This window comes from Callorhinus ursinus, unplaced genomic scaffold (genome assembly GCF_003265705.2).
Source record: "Callorhinus ursinus isolate GAN/ISIS: 27379988/994484 unplaced genomic scaffold, GSC_fseal_2.0 scaffold3, whole genome shotgun sequence".
NCBI classification, from domain to species: Eukaryota; Metazoa; Chordata; class Mammalia; order Carnivora; family Otariidae; genus Callorhinus; species Callorhinus ursinus.
Window position 1 is genome coordinate 44,653,366 of NW_027397065.1, and position 19,426 is coordinate 44,672,791.

General features: G+C 36.7%; 1 protein-coding gene across 5 annotated transcripts in view; it reads left to right on the forward strand.

Moving 5' to 3' along the window:
* The first annotated feature begins 329 nt into the window (after positions 1-329).
* Positions 330-19,426, forward strand: part of CLINT1 (clathrin interactor 1) — a 58,932-nt gene continuing 39,835 nt past the window's right edge. For 3 of the 5 annotated variants that reach the window (XM_025867129.2, XM_025867130.2, XM_025867132.2), the window contains exon 1: positions 331-566. In XM_025867129.2, coding sequence (XP_025722914.1) covers positions 526-566 — 41 coding nt within the window. In that variant the 5' untranslated portion in view covers positions 331-525. Of the gene's footprint in view, positions 567-19,426 lie in introns of all 5 variants that reach the window. The other 2 variants (XM_073890500.1, XM_025867131.2) reach the window with 2 other exon arrangements.

Here is a 19,426-nt window from a genome sequence, read left to right on the forward strand (position 1 = left end):
CCTAGCACGCTGTGGACTGTTTCTGGGGAGAAGCAATAATTTACATTTGAAAAGTTTGAGTGAAGCTAGCTCTTATACTAGTACTTCTGACACTTGAGCACGGAGGATTCGTTAAAGCACAGATTGCTGGGCCCCATCACCCAGAGTTTCTGGTTCCGAAGGTCACAGGCATGGGGAAGCGTGCGTAGAACTGGGAAAGTCTGACAAATATAGTACCAAACTTACCACACCAACTCTCTCAGTTTAACTGGTCCGCTAGGCGCGCAAAGAACTACAAGTCCCGGCGTGCCCCGCGCGCAGCGGGCGGAAAGTCGGGCACTTCCGCTCCACGCAGCGCCTCTGCCCCCGCGTCTCGACGTGTCACCGGCGGCGCCGCGGCTGTGGCCAAAGAAGGACCTAACTGGGGGAGTTCGTGGCGGCGAGCAGCGGCGGCGACCCCGGCCTGGATCTGCCCCGGCGCGGAAGTGTCCCGGGTTCCGTGGGGAACAGGGGAGGGAGGCGGTGTCTCGGCCCGCGCGGGGCACGATGTTGAACATGTGGAAGGTGCGGGAGCTGGTGGACAAAGCGTGAGTATCAGGGGGTCAGTTGTGGCCGAGGCCCACGCAGGGGAGGGGAAGAAGGGGGAAGGGGAGCTGGCCCCGCGCCCAGGGCCGCCCGCGTCACGCCCCCCCCGGCTCGGCCAGCCCCATCATGGCGGCGGCCGGCTCTCTCCCCGACCCGGAGCTCGTCCAGCCCGGCGAGGCTGAGAAGGGACCCTTCCTCGTTTCAGAACATCCTGTTAGTCCCTTCCTCTCCTAAACAGGCCTTTCTCACCTTGCCCCTATCTCCATTCCTTTAGGCATAGACCCTTTGGTCAGGGGAGGGGGCGGGGTTGTCTAGAGCTGGGTCACTGCCCTGGCCGAAGGACTCTCTTGGCCCCAGGCTGTAGGCTTTGCTTCCAGGGTAGCTGCGAACACTTGGGGATGAGGGACGCAGTGCACTGACCCTCTGTGTTCCCGAGGGTGTGGTGCGGAGACCTTAGGCCTGGTCGGGTTGTGTACTTTATTTTATGGGTTTCTTTTAATTCCTAATGAACCTGAAGTGTTGGAGTGGGTGGTAGGTGTAACAAGTGGCCATTGTGGTCAGACTGAAGTTACTCAAGAGGAGATTCATCCTTTGCTTTCCTAACACTAGTGAAAGTAGATCACCACGTAATTTACTGTGATTCTCCTTTTCCTCTGTTTCCTTTTCCACCACACTTCATTTTGGGAGGGCCAGTTGTTCCATTTGGTTTAATTAACAAGTCATTAAGAAATTTCCCCTAAAGAAGGAAACAACCCAGGTTTATATCCTGTTGATCTGCTCTTAACTTCACTGACAGGTAAAATGACTAATAACATAGATGATTTCCTTTAAGACTTAAGTGATAACTTTAGTGTTTCACACACTAAGAAAACCTTAATACTTAACGGACATAACAATGGTTAAGTAAGTTCTTCTAGGCCAGCAGGAAATAAAGTTTAAGAATTTAACCAGTCTTACTCCTTTTGGGTTCTAGTGATTAGGCAATATGTGTGGTGAACAAAAACGTTTGTGACAACAACCCAACCTAAAATCAGGAAGTATAGATGGCAAACTATTGAGTCTTTCTTGACACACACACACACAAAAAAAAAACCCAACAAAAAACCACCACACACACAATTTATAGTGGTTTGGATAATGCATCAGATAGAACTTAGAGTTTGACCATATTTTCAAATTTTCTGTGCTACCAAGGCAGTAGAGTGTCTAAAAAACATAGGTTTCAGAACCTGCAGAGCTGGGTTCAAGCTGTTTAACCTTGGCAAGTTACTTAATCTTTTAAGTGCCCTAGTTTTCTTAGTGCAGTGTGAAAATAATAATAGATACCTACCTTACAGTGTTGTAAGGATTAAGGGCTAAAGGCTTTACATATGAAGCCCTTGACACAATATGTTTAGATCAGTATACTTTTGATAACTAGCAGATGTTCTGCATTGAGAGGGAGATAAACATTAAAAGAGAAGGACCATGTTTGAAAAGTGATTTGCTTTAACAGTTTTCCTTTATCAACTATTCATTTGATGATTAAGCCCTCAGACATTTATTTTGGGCTTATTTTGCTATTTATAGGGCCTTTGCTTTCTAAAGATAAAATCATCGTTCTTTTCCAGATCCAGGTTCATTAGTTGTTTTTTATTTTTTTTATTTTTTTTTCATGGGTGCCATGCATGCCCTACTGGATCATTGGTTGTTTTTGTTAATATATGATACAAAGACTTAGATACCAGCTTAAATAGTTTTTAAAAGTCTAAAAGTCTCTACAAAACTATTTCTAAGTTAGAGAAAACCACTAAGAAACATCTTGTTATCTTAGAGGACTAAGTCTGTGATACAAATTTGCAGCGGCTATATACATTTTTCAGGAGATGGAAATCAAGACAGTGTTCCTGCTCTTGTACAGTTCATATTGTTTGCCTTTATCACCTGTTTCTAATCTTCAAGTGTTCAGGGTAAATTTGCCACGGAAGTAGTTATCAAGTCATAATGGAACAACTGTTGTTGAAAAAGAACTTCTGTCTTCCTTTTTACTACCCACTTTAGAATGCAGACTTTAACCAAGTTATTCAAGAACATTTAAGAATGTTGCCACCAAGGACTTTTTAAAGCTTTTGTGGGTGTCTGACATATGATGTTAAGATGTGAGATTATTTTACTGATGAATACTCAGGATTTAATTTCCATCTTTCACTGGCAGGAGAGAAGAAATTCTTCCCTCAAAATATAAGAACCAGTACCTGTGTCACTGTGTTCAGTTAGACTCTTCACCTTAAAATGCCATAATGGAGGAAAAACAGATCCATAGAATGGACACCTTGATTATTAGGGGGATAAAGTATTGAGGGAACTTGAAGAAATGACAAAGTGATTAAGGATTCCTCAGAGAATTTGGATTAAGTGCACTAGTTAGGGGTTTTGGAGACCTGGGTTCAGATTCTGATACTGCCTTTTAAGCTAGCCATATGTCTAATTTTAGAGAGAATCGTATAAATGTCCAGATTATAGATTACTTACGTGTAAAATGGGCTGGGGTAGAGAAAGACTGTTTCCAACTTCACTGGCTCTTTGGAGACATGAATTTCCATCAGCGGGAAAGAAACGGAACCAGTATTTCATAATAGCAGATAAATTTTGGAATGTCATTATCCTTCAGATACAGTTTCGGCTGAAAAGGGAATTTTTTTTAAGTGGTAATCAATAAATGTTATATTTAAATGCTTTATGCAGTAAATAAGTGCAACCCATAACTTAGGAGAACTAGGACTTTATTTAACATATATCCCTACCCAATGAGGTTTACTTCAGAAAGAAAAATGTACTTTTCAGAATGTGTTCCCTGGAGCTACAGTTAGATTAAGTATGGTGGCAATTCTGAAGTATAATGATGTATTTCAAATATTGGTTTTTGAGAATTTAAAGACCTGGAGATATTTTCCACAATTGTTGCACCTCCTGGTAGTATTAAATGGCTTGTTTTGCAGAACACTGAGGAAAAGCAGATAAAGTCATAGGCCAGCCAGAGCTTAGAGGACCAGTTTCCTCCCACTTGTGCTCAAGTTGCATAAAAGACAGCAGTGGCAGGAAAGGATAAGTGGCACCACTCTTACAAACTAGGACTAGCTTGACCACTATTGTGTGACCTCTCTTCTTGTAATAAAATTGGATACTTTTATATTTTGTCATCCCATACATGGTATAAATTGAAAGCTGCTGCAGTTCTGGTCTTTTTTTCCTCCAAATTTTGGAAATGTAGTGAACGGGACGTGATAGTAGTAGATCGCAACTGCTGCTTATTATTCAAGTTCAGCTAATCCTCCTCTTTGATCTTAGGGAGTAATATTAATGGTAAATCTGTTTCATTAGTGGTCCTTACTCTTTTTATGATAGTGATTCACATAGTGCTGGCTAACTCCTCTAGAAAGGTAACTGCTATAGATAGTCCATTTTAGGTTATTTTCTTAAGCATAGCTTGCATTTTCCCCCATAAGTTAATTTTTGTTGGTGTTACGTGCATTTTTAGCTCATGTAATAGAGCTACAGAAACTACTGTTCTAGTCTTGACCCCAGAGGGAGAACTTTTGGCTTTTATAGAAAATAGTTCATTCTGTTATTTCAACAGATAATACATTTATTATTTTTTTGGCGTACTGTATGTTCTGAATTTGAAAAGTATAATACCTGCCTTCAAGAAACTTGACATTACAAATATGCTACAATTTGAACTTATCATCAGTTTTGCCTTTTAGTCTGCAGATGGTTTCCCCCTTATTTTCTCTATCTTACCAATAAATCTCTGTTCCGTGTGCTTCTTAGAATTTGAAAGCAAACATAATTGTCAGCTTTTTAGTCTTCCCATATCAACTTTTTGGGAACCAATTACAGATAATTGTTATTGCTGAAATAATTAATTATCCTCCTTCTCTTCTAGTAAGTGGTTATAAGAAGATATTAAGAATTTAATTCCAAAGAAAGTTTAATTTATCTTCTGCCAGCATTTCTGTAGTTTAAATTAGCCTGTTTAGTACTAGTGTCAGAATGCGTTTAAAAAATCTCTTAGTTGCCTCTTACGTTTTTCTGAGCCCTGGTGTTAGTTTACAAGTAGTTTTTCATCTGTTTACTGATATATCCACTAAAAGTACTTGGCTTTTTTAAAATTTTAAATACCCCTTACTAGTACTCCTAGTTTTTACAGTATGTTTCCACAGTTGAAACTTTTTCTATGCTCTTGTATTATTTTCTTACTTATTTCTAATGTTTACTTAATATTTCTTTTAAGAAGAAAGAGTATAGGCAGCTTAAATAACATCTTAATCTTAAAGAAATTTTACTGTTTTATCTTTCATATTAAGATATATCTAGCTATTAAAAAGTACATTTTTTTTAGTATTTGTAGTAGCTCTTTTATACAATGAGTTAACTCCTTTTAGCCTCAGCTGACATTACTTAATATTCTGGGACAACATATTTAACTGTTTATTCTTTTATCCTTTTTTAAGGTGTCAATTCATAAGTTTCCTTATTTAGTCTACTTATATGTGTTTGTCCATCCATCTGTTTTTATAGTAATTTGCTAGCAAAACACATTATCCTACTATACCAGGTGATATTTAATGGATCTGTGAAGCAGTTTGGTTTAGAGATCAGAACTGGATTAAAATCTTGGGTCCACTACTAAGAAGCAGTGGTCTTGGGGATTGGAACAATATCTCTACATGTTTCTACCTAGGAAGTGGAGATGATATTTATTTTACAGGGTTCTTGTGAGGGTTAAATTCATGTGAAACACCTAGCATATTATCTGACATAAAATAAACTCTTTGAAATGCCTATTGTTATTATGTAATCTTTAATACAGAAAATAATTTATAACAGAAAAAATCAAAAGAATATAGTGTTTAAAAGAATAAAGGAAATATTGTCAGACTACATTATTTACAAGTATGTAAGAACTGTGTCTTAATCCATGAATCATTATTTTCAGTGGGCACTCTTTCATAAAGCTGTTCATCTGAATGGACAGCTTAACCTACATAAAGGAAAACTCACATAAGTATCTGTACTACATGTGCCGTGTGTTGTTTTCACCAAGTTATAAATGCTTTTATTTTAATATTGTGAAGCATATTACAGAAGTAATTCTTTAAAAAGACATGTTGGGGAAGAGAGTCTTTGGGAAGACATATTGTAATTTCCATCTGCTAGTTTTTCTTCAGTTTGTTTTGTATTTTCTCAAGGTTTTAAAGATAGAGCTAATGTAAACTTTCCTCCTAAAATGTAAAATGATTTATTTTTTTAAGGCAAATTGAAGTTGATGGTTTATTCTTAAAGAAACCGAACAGTATCAAGAAAAAGAATCCTCTAAAATATATCAAATTTGTGATCTCTGACAATAGATGAGCAATATATACAAGGAAAGCACATTGCAGAAGGGGCTTTCCAATTATTCAACCCATTCTCCCAACTTGGCAAGAAATTTTTTTGGCTTACCAGAGCTCTTTAGCCTGAAAATTAAATACAGGTAAAAGAACATAATGTATTCCCATGTTGAACCAATTTATAGCTATTTATGACTCATGGATAGATTTAGCTAATGAACTATTAGATATGAGTAATTTTGTTAATGTGCAACAATAGGCATGATTTGTACTTAAGGAAAGTACAGTTTGCCATTTAGAATGTCTTTTGACGTGAATTTTGTTTAGTTTCTAAATTCTTAGAATAGGTTCTACATAATTCAAATGTAAATAATTTTAACTTCCACATAAATTCACCACTATGTGATAAATGTGTATGTATGCTTTTGAAATGTTTCACTCAAAAATTCTCATCTAGGGGCGCCTGGGTGGCTTATTCCGGTTATGTGTCTACCTTCAGCTCAGGTCATGATCCCAGAGTCCTGGGATCAAGCTTCATTGGCCTCCCTGCTCAGTGGGGAGTCTGCTTCTCCCTCTCCCTCTCCCTCTGCCCTCCCCTGGCTCATGCGTGTGCGCTCTCTCTCTCTCTCTCTCAAATGAATAAAAATCTTTAAAAAAATTCTCATCTAGATAGCATTAAATTTTTTAAATGGAAAAAATACATGCATTGAAAATTCAATTTCTGCTTTCTCTTGCCATTTGTTTTTATGTATTTTTAGCAAATCATTGGAGAACAGTGCAAATAAATATGCTGAGGGTTTTTTTCTATTGACTTTTCTCATATTCATTCTTCATCTTAAGGTTGTATGATTAAAACTTTTTATTTGTAATTAAACCACAATGGTTAAATAATACTTTAGTTTAATGTGTTTGGCTTATTTTTATACGTTCGGTATTGAATGGGCTTTTGAACTGTGGCTCACTTCTCATGAAGCCAAATAAAAATTTTAACCCTGTACCCTGCTTTCCACATAGCCCTAGTGATTCTTTAAAAATACTAAATCAGGGCACCTGCGTGGCTCAGTTGGTTAAGCGACTGCCTTCGGCTCAGGTCATGATCCCGGAGTCCCAGGATCAAGTCCTGGGATCGAGTCCCACATCGGGCTCCCTGCTCAGCGAGGAGCCTGCTTCTCCCTCTGACCCTCCCCCCCTTTCATGTACTCTCTCTCTCTCATTCTCGCTCTCTCAAATAAATAAATAAATCTTTAATTAAAAAACTAAAATAAATAAATAAAAATACTAAATCAGATCTGCCTCAGAGCTCTCTTCAGTCACTTATCTCACTGGCTCCCAGCCTGTACTTGATCTGCCTCTCTGCTGCCCCCTATGACCTCATCTTCCACCACTGTTTCCTCCCTATATAAAATAGCATGCATTCACCTATCTCTTTTCCCCTCTCCTTCCTTTATTTACATGTATTCTTCTGCTACCTCTGGGATTAAACTCCTTAAAGGGAGGGACTTTGTTTTTTTTTTACTGCTGTATTATTAACTCTTAGAACAGTGTATGACATAGAGCAGGTGCTCAATAAATATTTTTGAAAATATTAAATTGAATAAGCCAGTAAATATTACCGAGGAAATCTTCTAAGTCCAGGTATTTTTCTTTATTTTATTTTATTTTATTTTTAATTTTTTATTGTTATGTTAATCACCATACATTACATCATTAGTTCTTGATGTAGTGTTCCATGATTCATTGTTTGTGCATAACACCCAGTGCTCCACACAGACTCTGCCCTCTTTAATACCCATCACCAGGCTAACACATCCCCCCACCCTCCTCCCCTCTAGAACCCTCAGTTTGTTTTTCAGAGTCCATCGTCTCTCATGGTTCGTCTCCCCCTCTGACTTACTCCCCTTCATTCTTCCCCTCCTGCTATCTTCTTTTTCTTTTTTCTTAACATATGTTACATTATTTGTTTCAGAAGTACAGATCTGTGATTCAACAGTCTTGCACAATTCACAGCACTCACCATAGCACATACCCTACCCAATGTCTATCACCTAGCCACCCCATCCCTCCCACCCCCCACCACGCCAGCAACCCTCAGTTTGTTTCCTGAGATTAAGAATTCCTCATATCAGTGAGGTCATAGGATACATGTCTTTCTCTGATTGACTAAGTCCAGGTATTTTTAATAAAAGCTGATAGTTATTTAACATTTGCCATATGCCAAGAACAATTGTAACAACATTATTATCATCTTCAATTTATTGCTGAGGAAATGGGCCACAGAGAAGTCCAGGCACTTGCCCAAAGAAACACATCTAGAAAATAGAGTCTAGATTTAAATCTAGATGTCTGCTTTCAGGGCATATATTTAACAGTTTTTGCTAACTTTTACAAGACATTATTTTTAAAAAATGCTTTATTTTACTATAATAAGGGTGAGTTACCAGTGTATACCTTAATACTAATTAAAAATTACTTTGAAAGAAATTTATAATTCTTAAGTTTCTGAACCAAATTCAGTGAGTTTTTTCCCCTGTATGTACCTGTCATTAAAAAAAAACTTTCTGGACTCTTGCAGTCCTTTGAATAATGTCTGTAAGTTGGATACCCCTCAGCAGAGGGAAGCAAACAGATGTTAGTGTAGGTACAAAAAATCTTAGCTATTGTAGTGAAGGTGCTCACTACTTAATCCTAGAAAGTGTTAACATTTATGAACTATATTATGTGCTTCAGAATTAGTAGTCTTCTAACCAGCTTCCACAACTTTAATGTTTCACATAATCCTTTGATCTTTAGATTGTGATCTTTGCTGTGTTTGTAGTACTATGTTATATTAATCTGTGATTTATGCCCACCTTTCCCAATTTTTCTTCAGTTTGAGCATTTAGGAATATATTCCATAGTCCATTATATACTTATCCAAGTACTATGTTTTTGGCATAGGTTGTATTTAAATGTTATGCAGTAACTAAAAATACATTACTGATACCCTTATTAATCTTGACTGTCCTTTATAAAGGTCCTTCACTGAGTGCTCATTAAATATCTGCCATGAGCCCTGTGGAGTATTGTATAAGATGAGAGAGAGACCTTATGGTTCCAGTGGCAGCATATGATCTATCAAGCAGATGTACATGAAAAGCATATGAAAAAGAAATAGAGAATAATACAAGATGGTATGATATCTGAATTTGGGGTACAGGATGTATAAATACTGTTGAAATTTAGAGAATAAAAAGAACAAGATAGCAAAAGCTTCATGAAAGAGGTACATCCTGAGATACTTTTTTTTTTTTTTAAGTATATTTGCCTGAAAGGAAGATGAGGCTGAATAAGGTATCAAACATGAAGTGCAAAATCTGAAACTGGTCAAATAACAATGTAGTCTCGCTGATAAGAACCTGCTCCCAAATGGCTCCAAGCATAGGATGACATCAGTGAATACTGTCTGAGAAGATGTTCCATTGCAAAAGGAAGTGTCCTTCCTACTCCAATCAAATAGTACAAATTAAATAACTTGAAGTATAGATATTTGGGGTTTTTTTATAGCTTTGAGGGGAAATAATTACAGAGTTTTGAAAATTTTGGTGGTGGGGTTCTGGAAGTAATTTCTTATATGTCAGAAAAGTTGTGTCTAGTTTTTAGGATTTGGAAATACATTTTTATAAATCTAAGTTTAATCAATCAAGGGTGAAAAAAACTTTAAACAAAATATCAAATATTTGACTTCATATAGAGGTAGTTTTACAAACTTATCACTATTGAAGTAGGTGCAGAATTTCTCATTTTAGCTTTGCTGATAGGATTTTTAGTTACATACTTTGGTTAGTGTTTGATATTTAGCAATGTTTCTGAACTTAAAGTTTTTTTTTTTTTTTAAGATTTTATTTATTTATTTGAGAGAGAGAATGAGAGATAGAGAGCACGAGAGGGAAGAGGGTCAGAGGGAGAAGCAGACTCCCCGCTGAGCAGGGAGCCCGATGCGGGACTCGATCCTGGGACTCCAGGATCATGACCTGAGCCGAAGGCAGTCGCTTAACCAACTGAGCCACCCAGGCGCCCCAGCAATGTTTCTGAACTTAGATAGAAAGGAAAAGAATCAGTCTTTTAATCACCCTGTACAATATCAAGCATTTGTGTCTGTAAAGATGTAATTTTCACATGTCCCAGTGCAGAATTTTTCATCAGTTTATTATTCTCTTAGAATAGTATGAAACTATTTTTCTAAGGTTAACTAATTTCAGAACTTCCTTTTAGATTTTTTTCCTGAAGGAGTCAGGTAATACATTTAATAAAATTACCTTAATAGGGTATTTTAAATAGGGTCACATATTTAAAAAGGTACTGGTCATGAGTATGCTCAAGCTGAGCAAATTTCTTTGGATTTCAATTTTATTTTTAAATGAGGGGTGGTAGGGCACCTGAGAACGCCTCTCCTTTGAGCTCCACGCTCAGTGGGGAGTCTGCTTGAGATTCTCTCTTTCCCTCTCTCAAATAAATAAATAAAATCTTTAAATGAGAGGTGGAAGTGGTAATTAGAAGACTTGATAAATTAAGATTTTATCCACTTTTGCTGTATAAAATGGGATAAAGTCTACCTTCCAGGACTGTTAAGAGAATTAAATGAGTTAATATATTACGGAAATGTTAATCACCATGTTCTCAATAAATTCTTCTTCATTGCTTTTGTTTATTTAGTTTCGTCATCAGTTTTGTCATTAGTTTCGTCTTTTGTTTATTTAGTTTCGTCATTGTTACTGTAAAAAGCAGTAACCCAAAATTAAAAGATAGAGATGAACAAAGACTTTTATTCCTTAGATTAGTTCTAATTAATAGAAATTTAAAAGTTGGCAGAAATTTTTAAATAAACTTTTAAACCCCCTTAACGGTAGAATTTTTAGTATTAAAATTACTTTAGTGGCTATCCATACGTGTACAAACTAGAATTGGGATCTGTAGTACAAATAAAATTAACACTATACTTATTTTTTTAATACCATGGATATTTGATCTGTTTGTCAAACCAGTTTAACAGATGATACCCCCTGACAAGAAAAACATCACACTGGGAGTGCCTGGGTGGCTCAGTCGTTAAGCGTCTGCCTTTGGCTCAGGTCATGATCCCAGGGTCCTGGGATTGAACCCCGCATCAGGCTCCCTGTTCCACGGGGAGCCTGCTTCTCTCTCTCCCACGCCCCCTGCTTGTGTTCCCTCTCTCACTGTGTCTCTCTCTGTCAAATAAATAAAAATCTTTTAAAAAGAAAAACATCATACTGTCCTTTCTTTATGAAACAAAAATTTGATTTACTAACCTGTGCAAGAAGCCTTAAACAACTGCCATCAGTAGCGAAAGATTGTCTAAAGCTGCTTTAAGTACAGAGTAGGAGTGGTTTTGTTGTTGAGTAGGAATAATATTCCATACTTTAAAAAAAAAAAAAACAGGACTTTGAGTGCCTAGGCTTTTAAAATTTATTACCTTGGGAGCTTAGGCTTTTAAAATTTATTAGAAATTGCACTTGAAGAACTTGTACTTGAATTGATGATGTGTACCACAGGATATACAGTTGAATTTGTAATGACTGGTATTTCTAAAACAACTTTCAAATAAATATTTTATGCTAAATACTTTACGAAAAGTTTTTCTAGCAAGTGGGAATGGATGTCCTAGTTATTTAGAGTCATAAATAGTCTATCACTATTGTATCTAAATATAACATTTTGCTAGCTTTTATTGTCATTAAATATGGTAATAGGTTACTGTGTTACATGGAAACTTTGGAACTAGAACAGTCCAAAGAGCTTCATTGAGGGCGTTTTTGGCCTATTTATTAGTTGAGTAAAATGTTTAACCATTAGGATTTTTCACTCGTATAAGTACTTAAGACTGCTTGACATGCTAACATGGTTTGGAAAAGGAGATGTGGTGTTTGGTGTACCAAAAGGATAAAAAATGCATACTTTATGTTACTTATTTTTCCTTACTATAATATAAAATGATGACATTAATTATAAAAATCAGGTTAGACTGTTTCATTATGTGTTTTAACTCTGATAAACTTTAACATTTAACTTATGCATTCTGTATCTGAAAGCATAATGTTCACTTTGCATCTAAACTCTTCAGTGCTTTAATGGAAGAATGATTGCATTTGAAAAAGCTAGTCATTGCCTGGGTCAAGACTGAAATAGATGTTCTTCGAATTGTAGAATCAAGAAAATGATAGCTCAAAATGAAAAAGTAATAAACCCAACCATTTTCATGAAGTTTAACTTTGTTCCAAGTTATGTATGTTACCTAGAGAGATAAATTAAAAATATATATATATTGAGGTAAGAATCACATAACATTAACCATTTTAAAGTGCTGAATTCAGTGGCATTTAATACATTCACAATATTGTGCAGTTAGGCAAATTCTTAAATAACTTTTTATTCTGAAATTAAAATTCCAAGAATAGTAAGGGAAACACCTGTATATCCTTTATCCTGATTCACCAATTTTTAAGATTTTGCCATATTTGCTACATTCTCTCTTTTCTTCCTCTTCCACTTTGTCTACATACACATACACTCTCACACACTTTTCTGGTATGTTTAAAAGTAGGTTACATACCACCTTTGCCTCAAAACTTCAGTGTGCATTTCCTAAGAACAGAGATTATTTTCCTACATGACCATAGTATGGGTATCAGATTCAGGAAATTTAACATTTAAACAATAATTTTATCTCTCTGTAGTCCGTATTCCAGTTGTGTTAATCATCTCATGCCAGTGCAGGCTTATGTCCAGGATCATGTATTTAATTGTAATGACTCTTTAGTCTCCTTTAATGAAGTGTTCCTTAACCTTTCTTTGTCTTCAATAACTTTGGCATTTTTGAAGATTATAGGCCAGTTATTTTATTTCTGTACTTAAGGTTATTCCTCAATTTAAGGTTAGCTGATGTTTCCTCAGTTATGTATTCTGAGCTGGGATATTACATTAAGTAATAACATGTCCTTTTCAGGAGGAACACAAGGTCTGTGTGCTGTTAATTTTGAGCACTAAGTCAAGGTGTTGTCTGGTCTCTCCACTGTGTAGTTAACTGTTTTTCCTATTGTAATAAATAAAAATAAGCAGTCTGTGGGGGAGCTATTCTAAGATCTCTTCTCATCAAACTACCCCCTAGATTTAGCATCTACTGGTGCTTCTTGCTTTAACTAGTCTTTAGTACGATGATTACAATTGGTGACTCTCCCCCCTTCTATTACCTTCCCCCACATTCCATCCTTGTACGTATTTATCAGTTTACTGTACAGAAGAGCTTTCATTATTCCCCCTCCTTTCCTATATCCCTCCTTTGTGGATTTTCATTTAATTCAACGGGTTGTAATCCATACTGCCCTTTATTTATTTCAGTACTCAAACTGTCACAGATTTGGCCAATGGGAGCCTTGTAAAGCAGGCCTATGTCTTTTTGATGTGTGTATTGTTTGTTTTTGTTTTTTGAGCACTTTCTCACTTTCTGCATGTTTCAAGCTTATCTTGTCCTTTTACTACTTAAGCCCTGGAGTCAGCCATTTCTCCAAGGACCCCTGGTTTTGGTTACTTTTAGTGGTGAGGCAGATTTTTAAAATAAAGATGATAGGGTAGATTAGATAGAGATGTTTGTCATAATTAAGATGTTGTTAGAATTTCTTAGTATGTAGAAACACCTACAGTAAGTACAAAGAGTTGGCACATGGGACAAAGAGCTTTTTTGAAGTATGGTGGTGGTTTTCTTTTGGATAATTTTGGGGTTTTTTTTTGTATTTTTAAACTTTAAGAGAATAAGCTATGTGAAGGATGCTGCATTGCTCTTCTCTCCCTGCTTTTCCCACTTCCAACAATGTAATTTGCTTTCCACAAATCAATTTAGTACAAAAAAACAAAAATCAAAACGTGCTTTACAAGTGTATGTATTGTAGATAACCTAATTATGTCAATAAAATGCTTCCATAGAAGGTATTCTTCCAGTGGTATTTCCTATTACAGCCACCTACGTGTAATTCATATACTTCTGTCAATATAATTCTTGTTTGGTTTTTGAATTGTTTATGCTAGCAACTGATTACTGAGTAATTTAAGTCTCAATTATGGCAGCGCTATTCTAATTAGAACGCTGGATGCTGGCACTTCATTTAGCAAACAAGTGTAAAATATCTCTGGGACATTTGTAGAAATAAGTATTGAGGATTAATTTTCTGTAGATAATCTTGGATGTATATCTTAAGTGTAGACTTATGCTTTATTTGCAAACCAAATACATAATTCATTTAGAATATGAAATGCTTTTGACTTAAATTGGGAAAAAATTGGCTATATGTTGAAAGTGGCATTTTTCCAACAGTTAAAAAAATAATCGTGTGTATTAAAAAGTAGCAAAATTACACAATTTTAAATAAAACAAATATAAGTAAGTTGCACATTAAGAATAGAAGAGTTTGAGAAATTTGATGGAGATACAACACTGCTGTTTGATTTTAACACAGATAATATCCCTTTGGTCATGTTGGAATTTATAAGGAGTAATTTGAAAATAATACATTCACATTCCTTTTAGACTGGTAATATTTTTCAGATGGAGCTTTTTAGGATATATGATGATAATCATCTTTTAGTGAATGAATTAAAGTATATTCCTAATGCTTATATAGTCTCTTGATAAGAAGGCTAAACTTGTAGGTATGCTTCTCATGTCAGATACCTATATGACAGAGAATGAAGTGTTGTACTAAGGATTGCAGAAACCCACAGGATGACTTGGTTTATTCATTTCATTAATTTTATTGATCGTTTAGAACTCTTTCAGATACTTGAAGTGTAGTTGTAAATAAGTTTTGGTGGGGAGAGGTAAATAAAACAAGTAAATAAAATAATCATATTTTTAAGTGTTATGAAGAAAAGGGGCTGAAGTAGAGAATGATGAATGGGACTATTTTAAATAGAATGGGAGAAGAAAGCCTTTCTGAGGACATGGTATTTACGTTAAGACTTAAAAGATTTTTAAAGAGAGTAGAGGAAAGAGGTTTCCAGAGAGAAGATAGTATGGAATAAGCAAAGCGGTGAAAGAGCTGGTGAGAAAGAGAACAGTATGGAAAGAAAATGGAAGAAGGTAGTCTCAGGGAATGTTTGACCACTGAATGGAGTTTGGGTTTATTGTAAGTGTAATAAGAAGCTGGTGAGGAATTTCAGTAAGCAAGGGAGTGAAATGATTCCACTGATGGAGCTACTCTTGGTGCTCAGTTGGCTAATGGATCAGAGAGGGGACAAGTAGAAGGGGGCAGTGGTTAAAATTGTGATTATAACATAAGTGATTAAGAGCAAAAGCCCTGAACCTTGATCTCTGGATTCAGGCTACCTAAGTTGAAATCCTAAGCATACCACTTAATAGTTGTATGGCCTTGAGCAAGATATTTAACCTCTTTGTGCCTCAGTTTCCTCATCTGTAAAATGGGAATAGTAGTAGTAATTGCCTCATAAAGTTGATTAGATGAATTGTTTGCAAAGGGCTTAGAACATTGCCTGGCCCATAGAGTTAGGTAAGTTAAGTGTTTAAAAACCAATAAATAAGGCCATCTTATGGAATAAAATGTGAAGTGCGCAATAAAATGTGCTCAGTTTGTGCTGTTTGCCTTACTTGGGAAAGAATACACAAGAATTACTGCCGTGCAGAGTCCTCTGCACAGCTCTTCTGCGGTAACAGATTGTGCAAAGTGAAGGCATGGTACTAGTATGTACAAGTTTCGGTTAACAAGGTGCCATGCAAGCAGGGCTGCTTGTATAAGAATTAACAGCATCTGTAGAGGGGAAACCTTTGATGGCTCCCTAATCCATAGTTGACACTGAGCACGAGTAGGGGGTTTAAAGTTTTTGAAGTATTTTTTAACTTTAGATTTCGGTGTTTAACTCTTCACATGTTTCTGTGAACATAGAATTCTTGTGCCAACGTGTGTCTTAACTTTTTAAGTTTTTGTTAGGGGTCAGTAAGCTAATTTTAGGGGATATAGCAAATTAACAAGTCTTTCTGGCCGTGCCTTCAAAAGACCTCAGATTGAAACAGGAGAGCCTTTTTTCCCCTTTTATTTTAAGTAGGCTCCATGCCCAACGTGGGGCTTGAACTCAAGAATCTGAGATCAAGAGTCACATGCTCTACTGACTGAGCCAGCCAGGTTTACCCCCCGCCCCCCGCCACAATAGCCTTTTTAAAAAAAATTCGTGAAAGTAGTATTTCCCATGTCATTCTCTGTATATTTGTTGGTCAGGGGATATTTATTTTAGCCCCCTCTGTCTATATCTTAATCTCAGTTTGTCTTATATCCCCCTCTCTGTTACCAAGAGATTATGGATTCCATATATATATTCACTGGTCAGTTATTAAATACCCATTTTATGTGAGGCATTCATGGTTAGGTACTGAGAGGGAAGTAAAAATGCATAATATACGGTACAGTCATTTCTTGTTTTTTGAGGTGCACAGGTTCTACAGAGCACCACAAACACTGAGTTAGCAAATACTGAACCATTGTTCCCAGGTTAGGCTCCTTTATGCCTCTGTTCACATTTTCATCATCCAATCAATGCATAACAATGTTTTGTGTCTATTTCTATATGAACACATTTATTACATATATTGTTGATTTAGTGACACTGAGCTCAGGGCCAACCACGCTATACCTCATGCCTGAACAAAGCTTACCTGACACAGGTATTTTCTCTGTAAGGCACATTACAGCCTTCTTACGTTTAGGAACTCTGTAGACAGCACCTTAACACCAGGCTTGAAGATCATTTAAACAGTGAAATCACCAACAAAAAGCACAAAGATGTGAAAAATCATGTCATTGCATAGACCAGGGAAAGGATACTTGTTTACAATATGAGAACTAAAACAATAAGGCAGAGCATAACCTTTTTGACCTCACCTGGAAATGTGCACAACAGATGACTCAAATTTTTCACTGCTCTGCTCATGTTCACAAGTGACCATGAAAGTGCTGTGAATATTGATTTTAGTGTTACAAAAATATTTTAGTGAGCAAACTTAAATACAGAATCCTCAAATAAGGATCAGCTATACTTGTTTCTAAAAAATTTAACAATGTTTTAAGGGGGAATTAAGATTAAGTTCATACAAAGCTATTGTACAGGGCACTATCATTCATAAGAGTTATAAATGTAATGTTTATTTCATCATAGGAAGGGGAGGTTATGGGTTAGAAGAATCAGGTAAGCTTCATTTTTGTATCTTTGTTAAAAACTAGGTTCGAATTTAACTGAAAGATTTCAGGAGGGAACAGTTACTGAGGTAAGAAAGGGCATGTTTAAATTTCAGTTGGTAATCCAGTATAATTATCCCATTAAAGAAATGAAACAGAAGTAATGGGAGGAAAGGCTAGACAGGTAGTTTGAGGCCAGATCAAGCAGGTCCTGATCATCAGGAATTTTTTAGTCAGAGGAAAGAAGCTATTTAAGCTGTTTGTTCAATTACTCAATATTTATTGAACATCTGCTCTCACCAAGCCTTTTACAGGCACTGGGGATCTTTAAGTGAGAAAGACAGTTTGTGTCCTCTGGATGTTTTCAGTCCAGAGGGGGAGAAAGATAAAACAAACATGTCTCTTACAATACACTAATTTTAGTTTTAGATCAAGATAAAGAACAGGGTGCTATGAAGTGCATATAGGTAGATCCCCAGAATTAAAGGAAGATTTGGAGGAAGTGACATTTAAACTAAAACCTGATGGTGAGGTGAAGTGAGGCCAGGGGCAGGGTTGGGTAGGCAGAGGACTTTCAGACAGAGGGAACAGCTTGTACAAAGGCCTAGAGGTAAGAATGACAGTGGTGGGACTAAGAAAGTAAACTGATACCTCACACGAAGGACCTGTTTTGGTCATGTTAAGGAATTTGGACTTCATCTTGAAGGTAATAAGGAAGACTTCGTAGGATTTAAAATGGGGACTCAGGATTGGTATTTCAGGAAGAGTTCGCTTTGGCCCTAGCCTGGGGGGAGATAGAGGAGAAGTAGAGACATTAGTTACAAGATTGTTGGCAGTAATCTGGGTGACAAATGGTCGTGACCTTGGTCTCAGGTAGTGGCAGTGTAGGTAGGGAGAAGTAGATGGACATATTAGAGATACTTAGAACTTACAGGAGAAAAGGCCAGGGAATGGATTTGCTGCTGGATGGGAAGAGGGGAGGGAAGTAATCAATTATAATGTTGAAGCCATAACTGTGGATGATACTATCCACGGATACATGAAAAGGAAAATGTTTAGGGAAGGTGGTAATGAATTGGTGGACCAACATGACCAACACTAAATATTAGGAAACTGAATCTGGTCACGGTTTGAAGGATGAATAAAGAGAAAATATACCCAAAATGGAGAGATTGTTAAATGGCTCTTGTCAAAGTCTAGGTTAGAGATGAGGGCCTGTATTTTTTTTTTAATGATTTTATTTATTTGAGAGAGAGAAAGAGCATGCGCACAAGCGGCGGGGCGGGGGTCGGAGAGGGATAAGCAGAGTCCCTTGCTGAGCAGGGAGCCTGACACGGGGCTCAATCCCAGAACCCCGAGATCATGACCTGAGCCAAAGGCAGTGCTTAACCGACTGAGCCCCGTAGGTGCCCCCTGATTGCCTGTATTTTTAATGCAGCTCGAGCAGGTCTTGGAAATTAATGGGAAGTAAGCATTGAGGGAAAAGTCTCCCAAAGATGACTCCAAACATCCCAACAACTGCATGCAGCCTACCCAGCTTTATGATGTGCCCCCAGATCATTTTTCAGGATGAGAAATAATGAAGCTGCCTTCATGTTGCTCCTTCTCAAATACCTGGAAACTAATATTTTATTGTTAAAAAGCAGTTCTAACCCGTAAGAAGCATAATTTTTTCACCCTTGGGACTTGATAAAGCTAATTTCTTTTTGAGTATCTCATATATGTATTTCATCAGTCCTTGTGAAAAATGTTACTCCTGCATCAGGGGGCCCAAAAAAGCAGCAGTCAGTGTGAGGGTAAGGGGCTGTGAGAAGAGGCAGTCCCTCTCTTTTCTTTAGCTCTTTGCCCTGTTTGTGTTCGTTCAACAGTGCATTATAAAATATCATAAAATAAGCCAAACATGCAGGAAAAAAAGATGTTTAATATAGGGTTATTAAAAGAGAATATTGAGAAATTAACACTTAAAGCTAAAAATAGAGAACCTTGAAGGGATTGGAATAAAGCTTAGAAGTTTTTTAAAACCCAGTGGAAAAAAAGGGCACAAAAAGTAAAACTGATGAGACTTAAACAAAGATAAGAAACTGAAATCAACAGTAAAGATCAGTCAAGAGGTTTTTTTAATATGACAAAAATAAGTGAGATGTAAAGCAAGATAAAAGGCTGAAAGTCAGCCATCAGATAAGAATTTAAGAACATAAAAGGTTAAAGGAAAAGCTATCCATTAAGAAAAAATAAGAAATAACAGATACTAAGAATGAG